At 38.4% G+C, this 24,655-nt stretch overlaps 1 protein-coding gene across 3 annotated transcripts in view; it reads right to left on the reverse strand.

The window, feature by feature from the left end:
• The window catches only part of BBS9 (Bardet-Biedl syndrome 9), a 489,686-nt gene that overhangs the window by 66,878 nt on the left and 398,153 nt on the right, over nt 1-24,655 (reverse strand). For all 3 annotated transcript variants that reach the window (XM_054495852.2, XM_054495851.2, XM_054495850.2), the window contains one exon: nt 20,574-20,756. In XM_054495852.2, the coding sequence (XP_054351827.1) occupies nt 20,574-20,756 (183 nt within the window). The remainder of the gene's footprint in view (nt 1-20,573; nt 20,757-24,655) is intronic.

Consider the following 24,655-nt stretch of genomic DNA (forward strand, 5'->3'; position numbering starts at 1 on the left):
ATAGTGAGTTTTCATGAGATCTGATGGTTTAATAAGCATCTGGCATTTCCCCTGCTGGCACTCATTCTCTCTCCTGCTGCCCTGTGAAGAGGTTCCTTCTGCAATGACTATAAGTTTCCTGACATCTCCCCAGCCATGCAGAACTGTGAGTCAATTAAACCTCTTTTCTTTATAAATTACCCAGTTTCAGGTATTTCCTTATAGCTGCATGAGAACGGACTAATACAAACTCCTAAATTCAAACGGTCAGACCGGCATTTAAGGAACTTTCTGCTCCAGCTCTTGCTCCATTGTATTCTGTTCTCATCCACCCGCACCCACACTGTCTCTCCCTTAGGCCTCTGCACATGGCCGTCGCTCGTGCTGCAATGCCCTAACCTCTACTCTTTACCTGGCCAACTCCCATTTAATGACTTGCTCAGGCACTGCCATCCAAGGGCTGATGGGTGGGCCCTCTTTGGGGCTCTGACACTTCACACACCCAGATGCATCACAGCTCTTGTCACCCTGTGATGTGGGTGCTGTTTGCATGTGTGGCTTTCCCTGAGTGACTGGAGTTCTCCACACCCCCACACTGTTCTTGGTACACACAGGATGGCCAAGAAATATGTTTGCTGGACAGAGAGATGGTGAGACATAAAACCAGGGCCTTAAAGTTGGGAGAGTTTTGGAGATCTTTATGTCTAGTCTCGTGGGGGTTTTCCCAGGATCATTTATACAACAGCAACCATCTGCCTAGGCATAGCTGTCTTCAAGATCCAAAATCACTACTTTTTGAGGCAGTTCACTCCTTTCAGGGACATGTGTAACCAACAGAAAACTATTGCCGCACTGAGCCAAAGTCTACCCCATTGGCCCTTCTTCTACCCTCCAGAGGCATGCAGAATAAATCTAACCTCTCTTCTACATGACAGCCCGTTTTATCTGTGAAGACGGCAATTCTGTACCCTCTCCTCCAGAATAAACATGCTAGTTCCTCTAGTTCTTCCTTATATAAACTGAGTTTCAAGTTTTTTCTCCATCCTGACCACTCTTCTTTGAATGAGCTCCAATTGGAAACACTTAAAAATTTATACAGCTAAGTGGAGAACCCCAGACTGACCCCAAGACACTGGGCTGCGGCTTGGAGTATAGGTACCCCACAGCCGTCCCTCCTTTTTTCTAGGAATTCTCCTGCCAGCCTGGCCTCCAGTTGCCTCCGCTCTCTTGGCAGTTGGATTACATTCTTGATTCACATTGAGTGCACTGACACCTAAGCCCCAGGTCTTTGCCACACTTGCCACATCTCTTCTTCTAGGTTTATGAGGCACTCTCTCTCTATATATATATAGAGAGAGAGAGAGAGAGAGAGAGACAGAGTTTAGCTCTTGTCGCCCAGGCTGGAGTGCAATGGCGTGATCTCAGCTCACTGCAACTTCCTCCTCCCAGGTTCAAGTGATTCTCCTGTCTCAGCCTGCTGAGTAGCTGGGATTACAGGTGGGTGTCACCACAGCTGGCTAATTTTTGTATTTTTAGTAGAGATGGGGTTTCACTGTGTTGGCCAGGCTGGTCTTGAACTCCTGACCTCAGATGATCTGCTCGCTTCGGCCTCCAAAAGTGCTAGGATTGCAGGCATGAGCCACCATGTCTGGCCCTGCAGTTGGTTCTTCAGATCAAAGTGCAGACTCTACATGTTTCCACTAGAGAACTTCCCACTGATTGCCATAATTGGTTCATCGGGACTTTTCACTCTATTGGCCCATTTCTATTGACCCACCTGTAGGTGTCACTAGGCAAGTTAGGAAACAAGTAAATGATTTTAAAGTCATCTTGAAAATCCTTTCAAGAGATTCGAGAGACCTAAAAGACCATAAAAACAGCTTCCTACCCCAAATCACTAAAGAATAATAAACACTGGTTGTTACAAAGACATCTCTTTGCTACTACCAAAATCTAAACTAGACTAATATCTAGAATTGAGTTTGTATTTCAGTAATAATGGGAAGAGGTAAATGAAGACAAAATAGTAACCCAGACATCACTGGAGAGGGCATGTTTTCAATTGGAGCCATTGACATCTCTGGAGTAAAGAAGAAAAAATCCTGTGGATATAATTTGGCATTTGTATGCTCTGTGGTCATTTCAGCATTAAAATAGTTCATACTGTCATTCATTTAAGCAAACTACTGTATCATAAATAGATTACAGTAACATATTAGATAATTTAAGTAGATATGACATTTAGTTAATACAGAGTACTACAGAATTTCTTTTCCTGATGCCAACTTGCAGATCAAGTCAAAAACCATGTCATGTTTAGGTATTTGGCATGGGATATTTCTTTAATATAGATGAGGCATGATGCCAGTACTTTAGAAAGATTGCCACTAAAATACAGAGTTATTACTTGGAGGGACTGAATTGCTACATAAATTCAAATATAAGACTAAAAGGAATATCTTTGAGACAAAAAAACAGCCTTCGAGAGTTTTGTTAAATAAAAATACAATGTGATAATTCACTGATCAAACATGTAGCATACTTACCTATGGAAATATGAAATAAAACTGTGGAATCTAGAATCTCAGGTGTGAGAAGTACTCTTAAAGGTAAGCTATTTTAAACACCTTTTTGGTATTTGAGCCCATTACCTTTATTCATAGCCCTTAAATTGGTAAGGCTAACGTTCAGTTTTAATGTCTAAATACATACACGTACTACATGCACATACTTAACCTTTATCCTTTAAAGATAAATATCAATCATACTAGTATTTTTGTCTTATATTGTAAGAGTAAAAGAAAAAATTTGGGAAATATAGCACTAAAAATTTCTGGAAGGGCATTGGGCATGTGCTCTTCAGTGAGAAATGATTTTTGTTATAGTCTTCAAATCCACAATTTGCTGTAAATTCCAGGTTGACCTGTGTATGGCTTTTAGAAAACAACAGTGGTGGGGGAGTGGGAGGCAACTGGGGAAGGGAAGGGGATGGGAGGGGATGGGAGGGGATGGGAGGGGAGGGGAGGGAAGGGAAGGGAGAAGGAGTTAGTTAAATGTGCATGTTACACTATTTTATCTTTTCCACAGCCCTTGTCGTTATTGGAAGTTAACTTATCCATTGGGTTTGTGGGGATTTTTTGGTTTACTTTGTCTAGTCTAGCATTGATAACTGGGTTTTCCTTTGTTTCCAGACCTTGGCTTTACCCAAGTCCTCTACCGGAGATCTTGCCTTGGGAGCCTGCTGAAAGTGTCACTCCTTGATAGACAGCTGCCTAGCTTCTGCAAGATCCCTCCAAGGACCCAGGGGCCGAGGCCCTGTCTGCTACCTGACTTCTCCAATGCCAAGTTGCCTGCTGTATGCATCCCCCAACATGGCTGCCCAGTTCTCCGCTTCCACATCTTACCAGCCTGTGCAGAGGCTCCTACGCTCCATACTGGTCCCAGATGCCTTTGTGAACCAGTGTGATTGCTGGTGTGCCCTTTTTCTGTGAGCCAGCTCTTTAAATTCAAAAACCTGGCCTTGCCTAGTCTGCTCCTCCTGACTGAATTCAGCTGAGCTATGCTTCCTGCTATCCAGAGACCAGAGAGCCACAGCTGAATTTCTGACTGCTTTGCTTTACTACCCTGCTAGTCTCCACTGGTCAATAGGCCTAAATACCAGATCAAGCAAGTGGCTTATTAGAAACAGTAAGAAGCAGAAAGTTTGACCACACTTGTAAAGTTAATTTCCTAGGGTATCGACCAAAGTAACCAAAGCACAAAATAAACTAAGAAAGCATTCCCATGCCACCTGTGAATCAAAACAGTTGAGTTGATGATAGCTGTCCCGAGGCTCCTGAGTTCTGACTCAACCTCATTCACCTCATCTGCCCCTTCACTGTGTGATCTTAGATAACTCATTTCATCTCTCTAGGGTACACATGAGGTCTCCACAAAACAGCAACAACACTATTCATTATGCCAATCTTATATAAATGGTATGGCACTCAGAAATCTTAAATGGAAGATACTATGAAATGAGAAAATATATTCAATCCTACTTGTTTTTAAATCAGAAAATAGAAGTATGTCATTGAAATCTAAATTTCCAAGTAATATCCATAAACTTTTTTTCAAACAAATTATAAACTCCTACAAACCTATGTTTATAATAGAAACACTACCACATCCTTAACTACAGTGGTATAGGGAAAAACCACAAAATGCCACAGTAACATTTATTACCAAATGTGCACCCAGTTAAATCTAACGGAGACAGAAAAGGTTAAAAAACAAAAACAAACAAACAAAAAACCACGAGACCTGTTAAAAGAACAAATGAAGATTTTGTGGCAGGAGTCCAGATTTCAAGTGAAAAGAGAAGACTCTCAGAAATGGCCCATCTTGCATTACATATTTGAAGGTGAAACAACTTTCATATCATATTCATTTATCTTAATAACAAACTGTATTAAAGGGAAAAAAAATTGCTCTTCAATAGATGTAAAGGATTCACAATGAAAAGTGTTTGGTATTTATAATTGATCCACAGAACATTATGGTTATTACTTTGTATCATATTGTATGGAATTGTATTAGATTATACCTAAATATGCTAAAGCTAATCGCATAATGGGTCATTGTAAACCCCAGAACAAATAAAACTTGGTACTTTGGTTCTAAATTAAATATCTTCGAAAGCATAGGGCCTTTTCAGGAAACATCTAGGTTCAGATTATTTCCAAATATTATTTGCTTGATTGTAATCAGTGAAATCCCCTTGTCATGCAAAGAGGGCTCAAAATGTTGAGCAATTCACCTTTGAAAAATAAAACAGCCCTTTGAATGTAAAATAGAAAATAAAATAAAAATGAAGGCAAGTTATATGGTCTATATGGCATCTTAAGTTTAAAATCATATTCAATGTTTTTATAAAATAAAGCACTGAAAAAAATCAGCTTTAATTTTTTCAACTCACCATAAAATGAAGAAAATTCCACATCTAATCTACTAACTCTCATTCCCCAGTACCATTCCTTTTTATTTTAAATGGAAACAATCTGTTGGACTTTTGGAGTTCTCCGTATCTTTGTCACAACTCACAAGCTGTAAAAACTTAATTGAGATTTCAACCAACAGTAGAGCAGTGTGCAAGTTTATCTACACCATTTTGTGGAAAATCAAGCACACTGCCTCCTATTGGATGAAAATCTAAAACCTCTTTAACAAATACAAGCTAAGAGACCTTCAGAGAGCTCGGCTGCAGTGCAAGCAGAAAGCACAAAGTTGCTGCAAACCAACACACTCTGATCCCTTTTGTAAGTTTATGTTTTGCCAGGAACATTTCTATGTGACCTGTACTCCCATTCCAACCCCAAATTCTTTAGATGGAGGAACACAAAGTAGATTACCTGAATTATTATAAAACGTGATCCTGGATGGAGACCACCAGTTTTAAAACAAAGCAAAATACTAATGATGTCTGATGGAGCCAGTCACCTTGACTAAGCATTAAAGTTTAGTTCAAGCAAAAGCTTCCAGTTACCTGCACTACTCAGAAGCAACTTACAAAAAAAAATAAAGACTGGAAAATCAAATTGATAATGCAAATCCAGGGGAAAGCTGTTTCTGGTGGTGGTAAATTACATCACTTGGACCAGATTTCCCAGTGAGAACAACTGGAAAAGAACATATAAAAATCATTCCTTTGAAGGCACAGGAAAGCTAACAAGATAGTGATAAATTACCGGGTCAAGAGCCACGGGACAATGGAGGTCCAAGAAAGACGAACCCTGAGTTTAAGGCTGCCTTTTTCTCTGCGGTCATTAGCTATGTGGCCTGCAACACTGAGCCTTCACTTATTCACCATCTCACACTACGACTTGCACTTATTTATATATTTCCACAAAAGGGGAAGTATGGGCCATGAAAGTACATTGGATTAGAAGTCAGAAGACCTAGACTGTGGCTTTATGTGTCTGAGAAAATTTAAGCTTTAAACATAAGCTTAATGTCTCTGGGAAAATTATTTTAGTTCTCTGTATCTCAGTTCCCTCATCAGTAAAAAACCAGGACAATATTTCCCTTGCCAGGTGCTTACTAAGATTTAATGAGACATATTTAGCAAATGTAGGTAGTTAATCCCATACCATTATTCTTACTTGTGAGAGTTCTCTCTAAAGTTTATCTTTTGTGTGGGTTCACTTGAATAACAGCAGCAGAAATAGCAGCAACAGCAACAGAAGTAAAAACTATTTTGGGGCCGGGCGTAGTGGCTCACGCCTGTAATCCCAGCACTTCGGGAGGCCGAGGCAGGTAGATCACAAGGTCAGGAGTTCGAGACCAGCCTGGCCAAGATGGTGAAACCTCGTTTTGTATTTTGTAAAAATACAAAAATTAGTTGGGTGCAGTGGCAGGCGCCTGTAATCCCAGCTACTCAAGAGGCTGAGGCAGGAGAATCGCTTAAACCCCGGAGGCGGAGGTTGCGGTGCACTGAGATCACGTCACTGCACTCTAGCCTGGGCAGCAGAGCAAGATTCCATCCAAAAAAAAAAAAAAAAAAACTATTTTAGACCTCTTATGTGCTGAGAATCTTACAAATATTATTTCAATTAATTCTCTCAACTACCCTATGAGTGGGTATTATAACTTCCAACTGAGGATTTAGATGTAAGGTACTTCACTGAAAATGTCATAATTATTAAAAGTGGGAACTGTAATATAATCCAGGACTATATAGCTGTAAATACCACACTTGACCACTGTGGCCCAGAGCCCGTCTTTCCCATTTCATTATGTTTGTCTTTCAATCTGTTATCATTAGATCTGCTTAGGCTCCTTTTACTTTACTGGGCTTCAGAAATGACTTCTTCCCTTAGAAGATTCATGGTCATAATTAACATATTCACAGAACCAAAATTTAAATCAGCTTCTTTATCCAAATGAATAATTTGCATATAATTAAATGAGATTTTACTGCATAATAAAAAAAAAAGCACAATACTCTGTGCCAGTTTGGTTGGGCCAAACTTTTACAAGCGTCCACCAAAGCTTTTAGCACCTTCATAGACTACTGTAACTGACATTATGGTTATAGCCTTTGGACACCATGGCTCTCGAAAACATAACAATGGTCAGACATGATTCTAATGAGTCTGAAGTATAAACACATTGCAGGCACTCATCATTGAGAATACTTGGAGCAGCCACTCCTATTATCAAGACCTACAACACGAGGGGTCACATAAGACTCCTCAAGTGCCCATATATTTGACAGAGTCTGGGGAAAACTTTATTGCCACCTAGGACAAGAGAAGAACCATGTGAGTAAGCTAAAGGTATCAACTCCTCTCTTGACAATGATGTGTCCTTAATAATCTCAAAGAACAAGGAATGACTGAACTCAGGGAAAAAAGCATCTAAAGATACATGAAACCACTGATTTAAGTGAAAAGCCATACAGGTTTCTTTTCTTTCTTTTTTTCTCTCCTCTCTTTAATTACTTTGGATTTTTCAGGACCACCCAAAACTTCACTATTTTAAGACATGGCTATTTATTTCTCTCTTGATCAGGACTGCCAATGGATACGAAACAGCTCCAGAAGGTCCATATGCTAGATTTCTATTTCTATTTTCTTCAAATAGAAATCAAGTCTGGAGAAAAAAAAATATTTAGAATTGCATCTGGAATGACAGAGCTGCACATCATTCAATGTTGGTGTCATTTTTCACAGCTATCAAGCTAAGATAACAGTAGGGGGGCAGCACAAATCTCAAAATTGTAGAGTAATAGTGATGAAGTAGTATGTTTACCCACACATTCATCCTAATTTTAAATATCGTTGTCTATCAAATAAAGTTTAAATTTGAGTCTATACAATCATTTATTTTAAAAATATTTCTTTAGAGCCAACTAGTACAAGACACACTAAATACTGTGGGGTTTTTTTTTTCCAAAAAGGTGAATCAGATATGGATCCTACCTTAAAGTAGCTTACACTCAAGTGATAATATAAGAATATAAACAAAAATATAATGATGTAGAAAATGGAATGTACTTAGACAGTAAAGGGCTTTAGTAATTATTTGTTTTAGCTCTCATGCCCTAGCCCCATCCTAGAATAATATGAAGAATTATTTGACAAATAAAAGTTATTCATGACAGAAAGGTCTATACAATAATGTAAATATAAATAATATAAAACTTTCCCAACAGTTTTGTAAAAAATTAATTATATAGCTTGGGTTTGTTTTAGTGTTATACGAAGCAAGCCACGAGTTGATTAAATTTGCCAGCATTTTTCTGGTATAGGCTTGAGCACAGGCACATACAACTATAAAATATAAATCTACATTTATCCTTGTTAAATAGATTGGAGAAGAGTAAAAATTCAGTATGATCAGGCACTCATCATTGAGAATACTTGGAGCAGTCACTCCTATTATCCAAAGTTACTCCATTGAGTCAGACTGTTCATTTTTGTGAGGCCCCTTAGTTTGGGTTCAAATCTTGCCTCTGTTATTTTCTAGATGTGTGGCCTTGGACTTATTTCCTCATCTATAAATTGAAACTAATAGTCCTGAGACAAAGATAAAAGCCCGAGTAGTTGACTTGAGAGCTGAGCCAAGAAGCGCCAATGGGAGTGGCAAAGTGTGATGAAAAGTGGAGAAAAGGCAATAAAGGGTATATGCTGTTAAGCGGCAACCAGTACTCACTCTTGCCGGAGAACTCTGGGGGATGGTGTATAACATAACTCTCACACTTACCCTGCATAAAGGATGAGGGAACCTGGGCATTAATCTACTAAGTCTATCAGTCATTGGCTGAGCATGGTGGCTATGTAGCCTCTGCCAAACAGGGATAGTCCTCAGGCAAAAAACTGCAGGTGTTGAGCAGGTAGAAGCATTCAGGAATGGTGAGAGGTTAAGAGATAGGTATGGGACATGCACAGCATGTGCTACCACTGCCTACTTCAAAGGGACATGGTGAGGATTAAATGAAATAACATATGAAAAGTCCTTGATCAATGCCTAGCACATAATAATGCTCAATAAAAGTTAATTTTCTTACATTCCTTTGGCATATCTTATTTGGATGTGTGTTTAACTCTTCTCCCATTTTCTTTACAAAATAGAGAAATCTAGTTAGTGAAGTTCACTGGACTAGTTCTAAGACTGCTAACCAATGTTTATGACCTTGACTTCAGACCCAATAGGTTAGAAAGGAACTAACAACTGCCGTTAAACAATACAAGCTAGATTTTTATTTCTCAGGTAGCTGGGGAGTTTCACCACTCCAAATGCAAAAAATGAAACATATTCCTGTTAACACTGTTAGTGATTTCATCCACAAATTCTTATTCATTGTTGTGGGTGAGAAGATCTGTGTTCACTCAGTTCTCACAAACTACTTATCAGTGAGATCTAAACCTAAATTTCCTATGTTAGGCAATAGACCAAATTTAAAATGATACCAATAGAGACTCAATCTTCATTACTTCTCACTGTTTATACATGGCTTTCTCTTCAAAAAGCAACAACTGGTAAGATTGTTCCTATTTACTGTATATGAAATGTGCTTCTAGTCAAAAACACCTACTCCAAGATGGGAAGTCATGGACTTGCCTTTTTCTATAACTTCCTGTCCCCAATTCAAACCACTCACAAATTCCCTCTTAATTAAAAAAAGACTACAATTATCATTTCTTTACTCTGTGCTTACAAATATGTTCCATCAATTCTTTTTTTTTTTTTGAAGATGAAATCTTGCTCTGTCGCCCAGGCTGGAGTGCGGTGGTACAATTTTGGCTCACTGCAACCTCTGCCCCCCGGGTTCCAGTGATTCCCCTGCCTCAGCCTCCCAAGTAGCTGGGATTACAGGCGCCTGCCACCGCACCAGGCTAATTTTTGTATTTTTAGTAAAGATAGGGTTTCACCATCTTGGCCAGGCTGGTCTTGAACTCCTGACCTCATGATCTACCCGCCTCAGCCTCCCAAAGTGCTGGGATTACAGGCGTGAGCCACTGCACCTGGCCTATGTTCCATCAATTATAGGACATTTCTCCCCCACATCTCAGAAGTAGGGTTGTGTCTTATACTCAGTGGTATATAATAACTTCTGGCTTTCAGGTTCCGGTCATGCTATAGTTTTCATTGCCTGAGCATGGACAGCCTTTATCTTAGCAGTTCATATTATGTCATGTCCACTGACTTGTGTGCAATGTTAATACTCCTCAATGAATTAATTACCATTTAAATTATCTTTTAAAACCACACCATGACTTATCATTGAGCAAAAAAGTTACTGTGTGCACAGAAAGGTATGGAAATAGTGTAGTTAGAAGCATAAAGTTGAACTGAGTGAGGCAAACATTCATGACTGAAAAATGACGGCAATTTCATACTTTCTCATAAAGCAAAAGCTAAGCTGAAAGCTTTCCAGGATGTGAGACAAGAAAATACACCCCGATAGAATAAATTCTGTTATGCTTTGTTACTGAAAGACACGCACAGAGATCACTATCCTATGTCAAGGTCAAGCAATACAACTAAGGTCAGGAAAAACTGGCAAATCCCTGAAATAGATGTGGTTTAATTAATTAATGTATCACGTAGGACTATTGTTAGAGCATTAAACATCAATTTGCCTAAAATTTCTTGCTGACTTTGAACAGAGGCTGCTTAACTTCAGGCAACGTACAGTTCAACTGAGGAGGAAAAATGAAGTTTTGAATTTAGTCAAAAAGGAAAGTTTTTGAAAGGATATAAGAGGCTCAGAGAAAAGAAATCATGAAGGCAACAGTGGCACATCAAGAAATGCTGCATCAACAATGCTCTTTATAGTACACGGGACAATGCTACATGGAAAAACACAGCAATGAGCTGTAGTTTAATGACCTGTCATGATTTAGGGGAATCAAACTTTGAATGTGAAGAAGTTTCAGGGATACCTTACTCAGTTTATGTTGCTTGTATCTTTCTTCTTATTCAGGCACAAGAGTAATGTATGATAAAATTTATGTCTAAGTAAGTCTAAGAGAGCTCTTTCAATAATAAAAATAAAATTCAGTGATAAAACTATTACATCATAGTTTAATTGGCAGTGTTTGGTTTTTTTTCCTGATTCATCCACAAAGCAATGTCATAACTTAGAGTAGATGACATCTTATTGTTGACATACATTGGCAATAATAACTACCAATTCTTGGATGCCTGTCACATGCCAGGCACCATTACTTGGAACTTCATGTACATTATCTCAATTAGTCCTTACAAAGCCTTAAGATGTATATATAGAGTGTCCTCGTGAAACATGCACATCTTTGAAAAGTAGATGCCAAATGGGGTCATGCATCTAATGCAGTTTTTACAGCATTTAGCACCACTGTATTATTATTGTTGTTATTGTCTTCCAAAGGATATCAATAATTAAGAACCAAAACCCTGAATCTGAAATGATAGTGAAGATACCCCAGGGAAACTCAATGTGTGGTTTAATTCATTGAGACCAAACAAGCAATTTCATTTTTAGTTACTTTGTGTAAGCAACATAATTTGGATATATATTTGCATATCTTATTGAAGAAGAAAAAACTTATTCTATATTTTTCTCACTCGATGTTTTTTATGTTATAGCAAATCATTTACAGTACCCAAAGCTAACAAAGGCTGGATTCCGTTGTTTAAATTTTTAAAAGTACAGGAAATTCCCCCTGTAAGAGCTCCCATTCTAACCCTGTGAAAGGGGTGAGCCTGTGGTTCTGAGCACCTCAGAAATGGCCATTTCCTCACCCTGTACAGACTGTGTTTTCCATCAAACTCCAGTCACCCCTTGATGAGAAAGGCACTAAAGAACCACGTTCATTAACTTTCTTAATATCATGTTCCCCTTCTGTACTGTTTGTTTACTGGTTCAGTAAGAATATAAAAAGAAAGCAACCTGAAATCAAATCCGAATGGCCACTCTCACCTCTCCAAAGCAGAACCAGTCCTTGGGGAACAGTCTAGTTCACCACTATACAGATAAGGAAACCAATACTCCGTGAGTTCCACCACTTGCTAAGGACACAGAGCTAGTTAAGTATTTGTTCCAAAAGGGATCTGAACCCCAATCTGACCTAATTCTGTTCAACTGATATGCCACAGTTTATATTTTTCAACTATTAGCTTTTAGGTTGCTTTCAGTGCTTCATAATTCTAAATGTAAATATTATGGTACCAAATGGATTTTAGTTTACTGCTTTTAGTGCATTAAGTTAGATGACTGATGCCAAGTATAAGATTAGTTTTATGATTGACATTTTCCTAGAGGACTCTCAGGAAAGACCATATCAGAAATAAGTGGGTATGTCGATTTCACCATATGTCTGTCAGCACTATATATTAACAAATTTGGCTAAATCAATATAGGTGAAGTATACCTAACAGTTTCTTTCACTTGTATATATTCATCACTGGTAAGATTGGAAATTTTTGTGTATACTGACTTGAATTATGAGGATATGTGAATGAACATGCATGTAAATATTTATTTATGGTGGTTTGACTATAATCTATCATATATCTTTTAACATCTGTACAGGAGAGACCAGGTTTTATTCTTATAAAACCCAAAAATATTTGAGGTATCTTAGAAAAAGGGGAGGGGTGTGGAAACAGAGGTAGCACACTTCCTTTTCAAAAAATGATTAAAAACTACACAGTTGTTGGACAAGCATCTGTAATTATGTGAGACATTATGAAAATACATGGAGTATCAAGCAATACTTGTATACAACTATACGTTTAATTGCTTTAATTCTGTGGGAATGTAGAAGAATATTTCCTTATATTTATTAGAATATAGGACAAGTACATATAATAATTTTAGAGTACTTAATGAGAAATAAATTGCATCACACCATCCAAGTGAAATTCACAAGAGAATGGGAAGCCAGAATAAAGAGGGAGGAAATGAACATTGATTTACTTCTTAAAGAGAATAGAGAATAGATGGAAGGGTAGACAGGGGACACGATTTTAAGTGAAGAAAAAATCCTTCTTCACTCTGGCTTGATGGAAGAAGCTGTGTACCCATGGTTCACCTTTCCCAGAATGAAGGGGGTAGCCGGGGAGTCACATAAAATGAGCTTTAGAAATGAGATATGGTAGAGCCAAGTGACTGAAGGTCCTCAATGCCTGGCACTGGAGTTCAATCTGAACAGGGGCCAAAAGAGCCATGTAACATGTGTACACAGGTGTGTGATGGGAGAGCACTGGGCTGTGAGTCCAGCAAAGATGTGAGGGGCACACCAATGCAGAGACACAGGCAAAAAGGCTACTTCGGATGCCAACACAGAAAGTCAGGTGGAAAAACAGGGCCTGAGCCAAGGGGCTTTTCCAGAAAGATTTCCAAATGAACAACAGCGGGCCAGGGAGATGAACTGAACACGGAGATGCAGGGAGACACAGAGCCACATGTTGTGGTCCACAGCACAGCAGGCGTGCTGCTTTTAAAGGAAGGAAGGCCAGCAATTTCCATGTATATGTTTCTAAAACAATGTACTGTCACAAAAAGGTCAAATCATCTCTTTGTAATTAGTAGACTCAAACTAGGTCAGGGAAAGGTATTTTAAGAAAACTAAATTAATATAAACACACCTCTAGCCAGGAATAAAATTGGTAAGCATTATGAAATTGATGATGATCACTATTTTCCTCACTGTGATTGTTTGAATTTAATTATTACATTATTCACATTTAAATCCTACTTTATTTCACAGAGGATTTGAAAAGGCATACAGAGAAAGTGATGCTTCAATTAATTCTTTATTTGTTTATTTAGTCTCCTTATTTTAAAATGCATAAATACCAAATGTGTCCATTAAAGCACCATTCAATATTTGATGTAAAGAAAGTTTTTTAAAGTACACATCACAACTTGTGCATTGTATTCTACTTGACTTCTATCCTATACTATATTCTACAGTACTTCAACTATTTCAATTTTTCAAAACAGCAAGAAAACCATCAGAAAGGCTCTAAGATATACCATATTCAACTGTAGTGAGGCAGAATATTATACAATTAAGTAATATCAGTTGCATCTCACTAGCAGCAACACAGGGTATGTGGTCATTATAACATGAAACTAGTTCTTTCATGTTTATCTTGCTGGCTAAGATCATAGGAATTACCAAAATATTTACTTTCTGCACTATGTTCCCATAGACAGTTATAATTGGGATGATACTTTCACAGTCACAAAGGCAGACTTAATACTGACACCAGACTTCCTCTTTTTGTTTGCCTTTTAAGAAGAGGTCATTAATAATGGCAATGATTAGCCATCGCAGTCATCACTCAACCCAGACAGCAAGCACAATGGCCCTTATATCAAACCTGACCTATGACGTAGAAGTCTTTAAACCTTGTAAGTGAGCTTTGATAATTCCCTCCACACAATAGCATTTCCTATTATAAACATCTGTTTTCTCACATGAACCATGTTGAACATGTTAAAAATAAGTTTCTCTTTCCATATCAGTTTGTAAAAGGGATAATCAATCAAAAAATAAGGCTGAAGGCCCAAGTCTCCTTCTCCCACTGACGTAAATTTCCATCCTAACTTTCCCAGGGGATTTTTAAGTTCAGTACTAGGGAAGGTAACTATTAAACCCTTAAGAACACAGTAAAGCTTTCCTTCTTCAAATTATAGATAATATCTAGTAAAGACATTGAACATACCTTAAAAGAAAAGAAACAGGCATAATGCTATACAATGTGCTAATATTCCTTCCAACTCTAGGATTCTATGCAATCAGGTCCCCAAACCAGTGCACTATTGCTCTTTTCATTAGAGATTCCTCAGGAGTCAGGTGAGCATAAATGAGTATTAGAACAGACATCTGATACAAGCAGTTTTGAAAATATCAAAACTGTTCTTCCTTGTTCTCTTGCCATAAGCTGGATGAAGAATCTTAGTCATTTAAGCTGTTTACTAAGATAATGAGAAGCAGATTTGTACAGAGATCACGAAGGGCAAAGAGGATTCATCTACATACCAACTCCAAGTGACAGTGACCACCTAGAATGCTGTATTCAAAAGGATTCTGAAACCACGTGCAGGCTCAACAGAAAAAAATTAAACATGGTTACAATGTTTACCAAGGCCACACGGGGAATAGGAACAGCAGCACTTGTGCCAGCTTCTTGCCTCTCTTATATGCATACATCTCCAGAGAAGTTTCTTGTTCCTAAAAGTGTCTGGTTATTGCACATCTGAACAGGCTGAACCTAGGATACCACAAATAAGTACCACAAATGCAAACACCATGGTATAACTTAATGTCAGTATCCTACCCTAATTTCGTTAGTGTGTTAAAATGTGCTGAGGTGGTTAACTCAACTGATAAGATGTTTTTTCTCTTGACGACTGACAGTGCTATGCAACAGAACTTTCTGCAATAACGGAAATGTCCTATATCTGGGCTATCCAATGTGGTAGCCACTCATTCACATGTGGCTATTGGGTAGCTGAAATATAGCCAGTGTGTTCTTATTTCTTTTTATTTAAATTTCACATGGCAAGGGACTACCATATTAGGCAACACAGGACTAGAATGTTTGCTTGCAATGTTAAAGTCAATCCACAGAGGATTGGCTCTAAGTCTGTTTTGCTTAGTGAGGTATGCTATGTGCCTAGAACACTGCCTAAGACATAGTATGTGCTAAGATCTTCATTGAATGAATAAATGAGTAAAGAGATTTGTCCTATCAGGCCATCCTGAAGTATGGATGGTTTTGCATCTTTTGGCTTCTGTGCAGCATGATTAGAGGGAGATGTGTGTAATATCACAATTCAATACTCTCTCAGACTCAAACCAGTAACACAGCCCTCACTGAGCTTAGCAGATAAAGTATTTTCCATAGAACTTCAAGCAGACAGAGGGTCAATTGAGACATGTTTAAATTCTGCACTGAGAATTCAAATGCGCTGAAATATCTCCAGCCCCTAACCTGAAAGATATGAAAACAATTTATTTTAAAATTGCCCAATCTGATACTCTGCTAGAACATTATTTTGGGTGACACTTCTTTATCATCACAGGAAGATGGTAGAGACAATACTAGGTTATCAAACGGAACTAAGTGTAAGAGCTTTTGTAGGAGACACCAAATAGAATATTTAATGTTCTTCTATCATGAAAAGGGGTATCCCCACAAAAACACATCTGGCACATGTAACTTTGAGCACTTTTAAAAATTTACATATACCAGCATTTATTTGCCCCAAAATAGTATTGAGGAGTGACAAAAATGGAAAGGCATCATTAAAGAGACAGATCACAGACAACGATTAATTCTGTACCAAATGAAATGGCATTTTAAACAAAATACTGACAATATAGTGTGGAGAACATTACTTTTCATTAGCAACGGCACATTCTAAATATTTTTGCATTGTGAACCTGATGTCATTAGGGAGAAAATACTCCAGAGTTGGCTATTGCATTTAGGCTGCCTTTTAACACATACCATCAAAATAACAACAAATCATTACACAGTGCTGTCTGAAACATAAACAAAACATCGTCTGAGCACTTTCTTTTACCTCTCAATACTTGTGGGGACATGTGACCTTGAGCTGAGAGGCTCTTCTGAAAATGTCGTCCACATGTCTAAAGTTTTCCCTCTCACACGTGTACTCTGCCATCCACCCTCAACCAAACCATCTAAATTACATTCAGATTTTTGTGGTATCATAATAACTTCAATATGGGATATATTTTCAACATTCTGGTAAGAGAGTCCTTTCTTCCCTGCCTCACCCTTCTTCCAAGTTATTTCAGGTTTGCATATTTCATTTTCACATCTCAGTGGGATACCCATCACATAACATTTATTTGTGAGGTCTAAAGGCATAATGTGGGGGATTGTGAACTAGCATGTCAAAACCACATACTGCATGCGTATGTCTTAAAGAATGAAAAAGGATTCCTTTTTTCTGAAGATGTATAAGCTGTCTCAACAGTATAAGTCCGAAGTGAATACCACAACCTAATTAAAGATGAAGAGCATAACAAGCAGTATTAAAATGTCTTTTTTGATTCATTCTTCTCCAAGTTATGTTTTTATCAAATGTCTTGTCTCATTAATGACTCCAAAGACATAATGAGTATACATACCTTCTAATCTCACCAAATTCAGAAGAGAGTTGAAAGAATTTTCTTCTACATGTTTTGGGGGCTATGACAGTGGAGAATGTACAGGCAGGGTAGAAAGGGACTTTCAGGAGAGACTAAGTCCATTCACCTGCCTACAGGGATAAGCATGCTTATATATTCCCAGACAAATAAGACTTTTTAAAGATCTCTCAAGTAAGAAATACCACACTCTCTTCTGGGTATCAATTCCTACATTTAGAACATTTATTTCTAGGAAAGTCTTCCTTTGAGTCTAACCATGCTTCAGGGCCAGCTTCATGAGCATTCAAGCTCTGCAGTCACAAAGGGGCTCATGCTCAGAAGGTCCACCTACCAGCCCTGCCTGGCTTAATGTTTTGTTGTCACCATCTTGAAATTTTTAATAATTTTACCTCTGAATTTGTGTTTCCTAAGTGAACTCTGATGGAGCAATGAAGCACGTGTATAAAAAGGGAAGATATATGCAGTATGCATGCCCCCTTTCTCCTTTCTGTCTCATTCACATGTAGCCCCATGAGCTCTGAATTCCTGTGGCCCCATGATGAGTAGGGGTTCAGGGAGACTCAAAGCAACTACAGGGAAGGCATGTTATGTCTAGACCGATTAAGTGGGGACACTGATAGCCCTGAGAGGCTTTCCATGAGAACCAGACATATTTTGAATAAAGAAGGAAGGTAACAGAGTTCAAAGCAACAGGAATGACCAAAGAAGCCCACTGTATCTTTTCTTACTCCTGTTACTTCCCCTATATTACCTAATCACTTACAGTGAAAATGATAACATAGAAGGAAAGAAAAAGAGTGATACATAGTTCATTTTCTTTTCAGTCCTTCCTTTCTCATCAGTAAGCTGAAGGTAGAGAGCACTGGAAGACAGGCACATATCAAGAAATGAAATAAAAAGTTAAGTCTGGTGATTCCACAGTTCTATAAGAACAAAATATATGTGTAAGTACAAGCTACAAAATATAAATTGTGTAATTTTGTTGATTCTGCATATAAGTCTAATGCTGTCATATTTGTATTTCAAAGAGGCACTGCACATTACAAAGACCAATGGTAAAACTCACACTAACAATTTAAATTTTTTATTTTTCTTACTTAGAACATAAAATAGCCAATAAAAAACGCCATGACAAGTCAGGAGAGACATTGCAGAAAGAAAAAAGCTTTGATTTTAGTACCTGTTTTAACAGCACTTTAGCACCTTTTCCCCTACTTTTTGAACAAGGAGGTTCAAGTTTGCATTATGCACTAGGCCTTGCAAATTACGTAGCTGGCCCTGACCCGCTTCCTCATGCTCCTGATTACATCCACTGCATCTATTCTTCGAGGTCACCATTTGTTAGTTTTCACCCTTTCCTTCATTCATCTACCCGACAAATATTGACTGCTCTGTGCTCAGGCACTGTGCCAGGTACTGAGGATATAAAAAGGAATAAGATATTATCATTCTCCTTAAGTGTAGTTGTGAAGATGGATAAATAACCATGGAAAGTTACTAAGACTGGGCCAGATGTGATGGTTCACACCTTGTAATCCCAGCACTTTGGGAGGCCGAGGGAGGCAGATCACTTGAGGTCAGGAGTTCAAGGCCAGCCTGGCCAACATAGTGAAACTCTGTCTCTATGAAAAATACAAAAAAATGAGTTGGGCATGGTGGCATGTGCCTGTAATCCCAGCTACTCGGGAGGCTGGAGCAGGAGAATCGCTTGAGCCCAGGAGGCAGAGGTTGCAGTGAGCTGAGATCACACCATTGCACTCCAGTCTGGGCAACAGAGCAAGACTCCATCTCAAAACGAAAAAACAAACAAACGAACAAAAAAAAACTGATCTTGCATAACTTTAGTGAGGACAATAAATAATATACATAAAATGTACAAATCACTTCCAGTAATGATTGCTAACCTTTAGCACTCTGTTTAATTATCTCATTTAATTCCTATTACAACTTACTGGGTAGGTCCTATTATTGTTTCCATCTTACAGCTACAGAAGAGAGATTTAGAACAGTTAAGAAACTGAACCACAGTGATTTTGTCACTAAGTGGTGGAACCAATAACTGAAGTCACCTAAACCTGTTTGACTACTAAATCTGAGTTCACAAGTGACAGCTATCATTCTTATTAATATAATCCTAACCATTATTTGTTTTCTAGTATTACAGTTGTGTCTCCATTTCTAGTTTCTCAAAGGTCAATTTTAGTTGCAATTTTGTCAGTCACCTTATATCATTCACCACTAAACAAAAATGTGTATTCTAACTTTTTCCAATTTACTTATTAATAGTTTGGTTAGCACATAAAATATAGCTTCTTTTTTTAAAAAAAAATCTGGCAATCCTCTGACCTAACTGTAGAAAATTCAATTCAGCTGATAAAACTGTGGTTTTCAAAATTACATTCATGATCTTGTTCACTAAAATATAGGCAGACAGATCTGTGTCCAAATCCTGGCTCTACAGCCAGGGTTTCAGAAAAGTACTTAACTCTTAAAGCCTAAATTTTCCCATAGGTAAAACGGGGATGGAAACAGTACTTTAACTACCTCACTGGTCCGTGCTTAAGAGTAAATAATTCTCACAAAACACTTAAAATAACACCTGGTACCTAATAACCACTCAAAAAAATTGTTAGTTTTAAGATTACTATTTTTAGTTCTCAAATCTAGGTTTTAAAATGGATTTGAAATGATTTCCCCTTGAAATGTTTTCATCCAATACGAAGAACTAAGTTCAAGGGTCTCTAATTTCTGAGACTTGTATTTTTTTTTTTGTAAATAAAAGCACACAAAAAGTCCCCCAGAACGGCCCGTGGTGGTCATATATACCTCTACAATTCAAAGGATCTCAGATGTTTTAAGTTAAATAATCCTTTCCTGAAAATGCCAAATACTACCCTCATTTTTCCTCTTTTCATTCTAAACTGCCTATGCTAGGATTGAGGGTAAAAGAGTTTATAAACTACACATAAAGAACTCTATAAATGTAAGGAACTATTCACATCAGTTATAGCAAGGCTATCTCCATTCTCTCTAACCTTTGAAGTGACACTTAAATTTAAGAAGGTTGAGCAAATTAAAACGGCCGAAGTGTTTTCTCTGGTGGAAAAGGAAAGGATTAGCTAATCTGAAGGTTACTGCCGTCATCCAGACTGTCAAATGACTGTTTCCCTGGCTTCTAAGTGATTGAAGAACACATAAAAAGTAGACTGGACCACATAAAAATTGACTATATACCTATTCTTAAAATAGCGCTACAGAAAAAGGCCTTTGACATTTTTATTATGGTTTAAAGACATGGAAAACAGCATTTTTGTAAAAAATCAAACCCTTATTTGATACCTTAGAAAACCTGATAGCCATGTGGTATCTTCCTAAAGCTGAAACTTCAATAATGCTGGCTGTTCCCACCATAGGCTTTCAGGTCCTTACCAATTCTTGAGTGTCTTCTTGTAGCGGCAGAAATGCCGCTTCCAGAATAGCAACCTGGTCAGCACTAAGCTTCTGCCACAGCCCGATCAGCAGAATCACCAAATGGGTGGCACTCTTCAGCCTGGTGAATGACTGGAACAGATTGCCTTGGTTTTCCTCCACTGCATCTGCTAGAGCGATTACCTGCAGATATTACAAACTTTGGTTAGGGATAATTTCACAATTATTGAGCCCTCAACAAATTACGTCTGGCACAATTTTGTTTTTCTTCAAGACAACTTGATGAACTTTGTCTTCCACAAACACAAGCTATGTTGGGTAATAAAAGAGTTATCATTCATCTGCTCACTTCCTTCTTTAAAAAAAAATGCCCACAGTAATTCCAAATCCATATGGCCAGAAGTGGAAAATATCCACAAAATAAGCTTAGCAGGGACAGTGTTCAGTGTCTGCTTTGCCATCTATTGACTTTCTTCAATATATGGTAATATAAGTAACCTCTAATAAAGTTATCACAGTCTTTATTACCAGCCACATAAATTAATCAATTAAAACATTCTCAGAAGAATAATTGCATTTGCCTTGTAGTTCAAAATAACTTCATTACACTTTTTTCAGAACATCGTTTTCCTCTAATATTAGTCTTTAGATGCTACATGGTATTGAGATATCTAATATTTCTTTATTATATCTAAAAGGTAGATAATGTTCAAACATTTGACAAGTTAAGTAATGTCATTTTTAACACAAATGTCAGGCACCAGCCCACAGGGACCTGAAAGAATAAAAAAAAAAAAGTTCAGGGTGTGTTAGCTTTACAATGCCAAATCTACTTAGGATAAAATTGGCAGGAGTGAGTAGAATTGACTTTTTTTCATCTTTTTGAATAATTCTGTGGAAAAAAGAACTAAAGCAACAATTGGATGAAACATCCAAAACTGCCCATTGGTGTTTTATTTTAGTTTAATGTCTTGGTGAATTTTGTGCTCATTAAAAGTAATGAACTGACTGCCGCAGAGGCTCAAGGCGTCTGACAATCCCCAGAACAGCATTAGCAAAAGCCAGGGCCATATGACCTCCTTTCTACAAGCCCCCACCAGCTGGGGGACTGGAGTTCAGATGAGTTTCAGAAGTCTGGTGCAGATGATCCGTTTGGTGATATTTCATGGTTTATTGACACGGGCCCAAAGGGCTTGTTAAAAAATCATCATTCAAACAAGTAGAATGTACAGCTGTGTGGTCTCCCAAATTCCATGTTGGGAGAGGGGCTGTACAGAAACAGCCCTCAGAGTGTCTCAGAGATACTGGAAAAGAGATGTAGACAGAGAAACTGAAGGTCCTTGCCTGAAATCGCTGGGGCGACCAAGATTCTTTGCCACTTGGCTGAGGGCTTGCAGGAGTTATAAAAGGCAATCACAATTCACATTTAGCTCTACAGGGAGGCATGGAAGTTTAAACGAAGACTAGCATAATGTACAGTGCATTGCTTGCTATGTGCCTAGTACTGTGCGACTTCCCAATTACATTCAAAAGAACTACACAATATCTTACAGTCCACAAGGATCTTATAATTTGTTGGAAAGAAAACATACATACACAGCCAATTAGTGGGAAGAAACATTACTATAATAATGTCCTAATTGTGCAGAACAGAAAGTAAGTGTGAAAGAAGTTAGCAAAGGGACGGATTACTGTGGGCCAGAGTTAATATCCCTGGGGCCTCTTTTACTCAAACGGAGCTTGGAACTCATCCCTTCCCCATTACTTCAAGAAGTCCCCTCGAAGAGATGGAAAGAGCCCACTTTCCTTAAACCAAAACACCTGGAATCATGTTCCTCCCCCACCACCACCATGATTACAACGGACTCCTGTTAAAGTCTGAGTTTATACTCTTTTTCTTCCTGTGAATGTTACCAATTAAGCCTCATTGTGGGGCCATCACATTATGACACAGATGCTTATTGTCAAAAAGTCCAAATCATACAAGGATCAAGGTCATAAACACCCACCGAATGCCAGATATGTGCAAGAATTTGCGGGAAGTATTGTAGGGAATTCAATGGTGACAGATCTAATCTCCACCTTCAAAGAGTTTGTAATAGAAAGGAAAATCGGTCAAGGAGGCACATATTGACCACATAAGGAAGACTCTATAGGCTATAAAGGAGAATTCCACTAACATTGCGATTATTATGTGAATAACTATCCCTCCAATTAATTGAACATGGGTCGCATGCCAAGCATTCTGCCCTGTGCCATACAGGTATCAGTGCCTTCAATCCTCACATCTCCCCTGCGACTTAGTTGACATTTTCTTTCACAGATGAGAACTCTGAGGCTCAGCAAACATAAGGTATTTGCCCAGGACTGTACACAGGGTGTGCAAACTGTGCTCGAGCTTTGACGGGCCTGAACTTGTTTAATGCTCTGCTGTCTCGGCCTTGAAATTCTTAGTAATTTTATTTTTGAGCTTGGGTTTTGTAAGTAAAATTGATAGGGCAATGGAGCATGCACATGCGCAGAGGAGTCATGTGCACTCATGAGTTAAATGCTCATACTTGCACTTAAAACTGAATTAATATAACGATTAATGGTAAAATTCATGCTACTTATTTGAAATTTTAGTTTTTTCTTACTTAGAAAGCTACTAAAAAGAAAATAAGAAAATACCATCAGAAGCCGTGAAAGACAGAGTACTGAAGAAAAGAAAAAGCTTTTTATTTTAGTGGTTGTTTTAACAGCGCTTTCTTCCTGCCTTTTGAACAAGGGCCCCTCGTTTTCGTTTTGCACTGGGATCCACAAAATAAGCAGTCAGCCTGACCATCACCTAGTAGATGAAAGAACAGGATTCAAACTCTGGAGTCTGTCTCACTCCAAATTTTGTTTGAGACCTTAAGCATGTTGTAGGTTCAGAGATGGGCATACTACTACTAGCTGAGTGCAGAGGGCCTTAGGAAGGAAGAGGTAGAGAAAGAAGCAGTGGTGTGCCAGAACTAGCTCAGTCAGCTCCTCCCACATCAGGAGAAAGAACCTATTGTTCAGTTTTCAGAAATTTTGCAAGCCAGCTGTTACACATGGCCATTACTAACAATTAAATCACATAAACTTAAAACTAAATAAATTACATTTAAAACAAAGGTAATAAATACTCAATATTCATTACTTCCTGCTATTATCTAGCTTCTTGAGGTTATTTATGCCTATTGTATCCATATGTTGGAAACACTTTGCAATGGGCTATGGTTTACATTTCTTCCCAACTTTGCATTCAGGGACCTCACATTGGTAGCCTGAAATCAGCCATGGTGGAAGTATTTACTACATGAAAATCCACAAATGTTACAAAGTCAGGCTTCCTACCCTTCCCCTTCTTCCCCAGAGAGCCTCTTGTTAACTATTTACTAGCACACCAGTGAGAAGAGGTATCTGAAATGTGTCCTAAAGAATAGATATTGAGGGCTGGGTGCGGTGACTCACGCCTGTAATCCCAGCACTTTGGGAGGCCGAGGCGGGCAGATCACAAGGTCAGGCATTCGAGACTAGCCTGGCCAACATGGTGAAACCCCATCTTTACTAAAAATACAAAAATTAGCTGGGCGTGGTGGCACGTGCCTGTAATCCCAGCTACTCAGGAGGCTGAGGTAGAAGAATCACTTGAACCAGGGAGTCGGAGGTTGCAGTGAGCCGAGATTGCGCCACTGCACTCCAGCCTGGCGACAGAGTGAGACTCCATCTCAAAAAAAAAAAAAGAATAGATATTGAGTAAGTCCAGTTTAGGGACAGTGTTTGATGACATTAAAAAGGTAAGCTGGGCACTGTTGTAGAGGAACCAAAATGTCACAGTGAAAGCATGCACTTAACTCTGTAGGCACTGGGGAGCCACAGAGTATTCTGAGTGTGGGTGTTACTTAAGGGAGGCTGCACTCTAAGCAGCTATCAGATCATAACAAATATTTGGGGCATTTTCTGGACTTAAAGGATGCTTTTACGCACGTTCCTCACTATCAAGGGAAAATCCTCACTAAGTGCAACAACATGTCAGTTCATGGACCCACCCAACTTGCTAAACACAGCTGTTATGG

This window comes from Pongo pygmaeus, chromosome 6 (genome assembly GCF_028885625.2).
Source record: "Pongo pygmaeus isolate AG05252 chromosome 6, NHGRI_mPonPyg2-v2.0_pri, whole genome shotgun sequence".
NCBI classification, from domain to species: domain Eukaryota; kingdom Metazoa; phylum Chordata; class Mammalia; order Primates; family Hominidae; genus Pongo; species Pongo pygmaeus.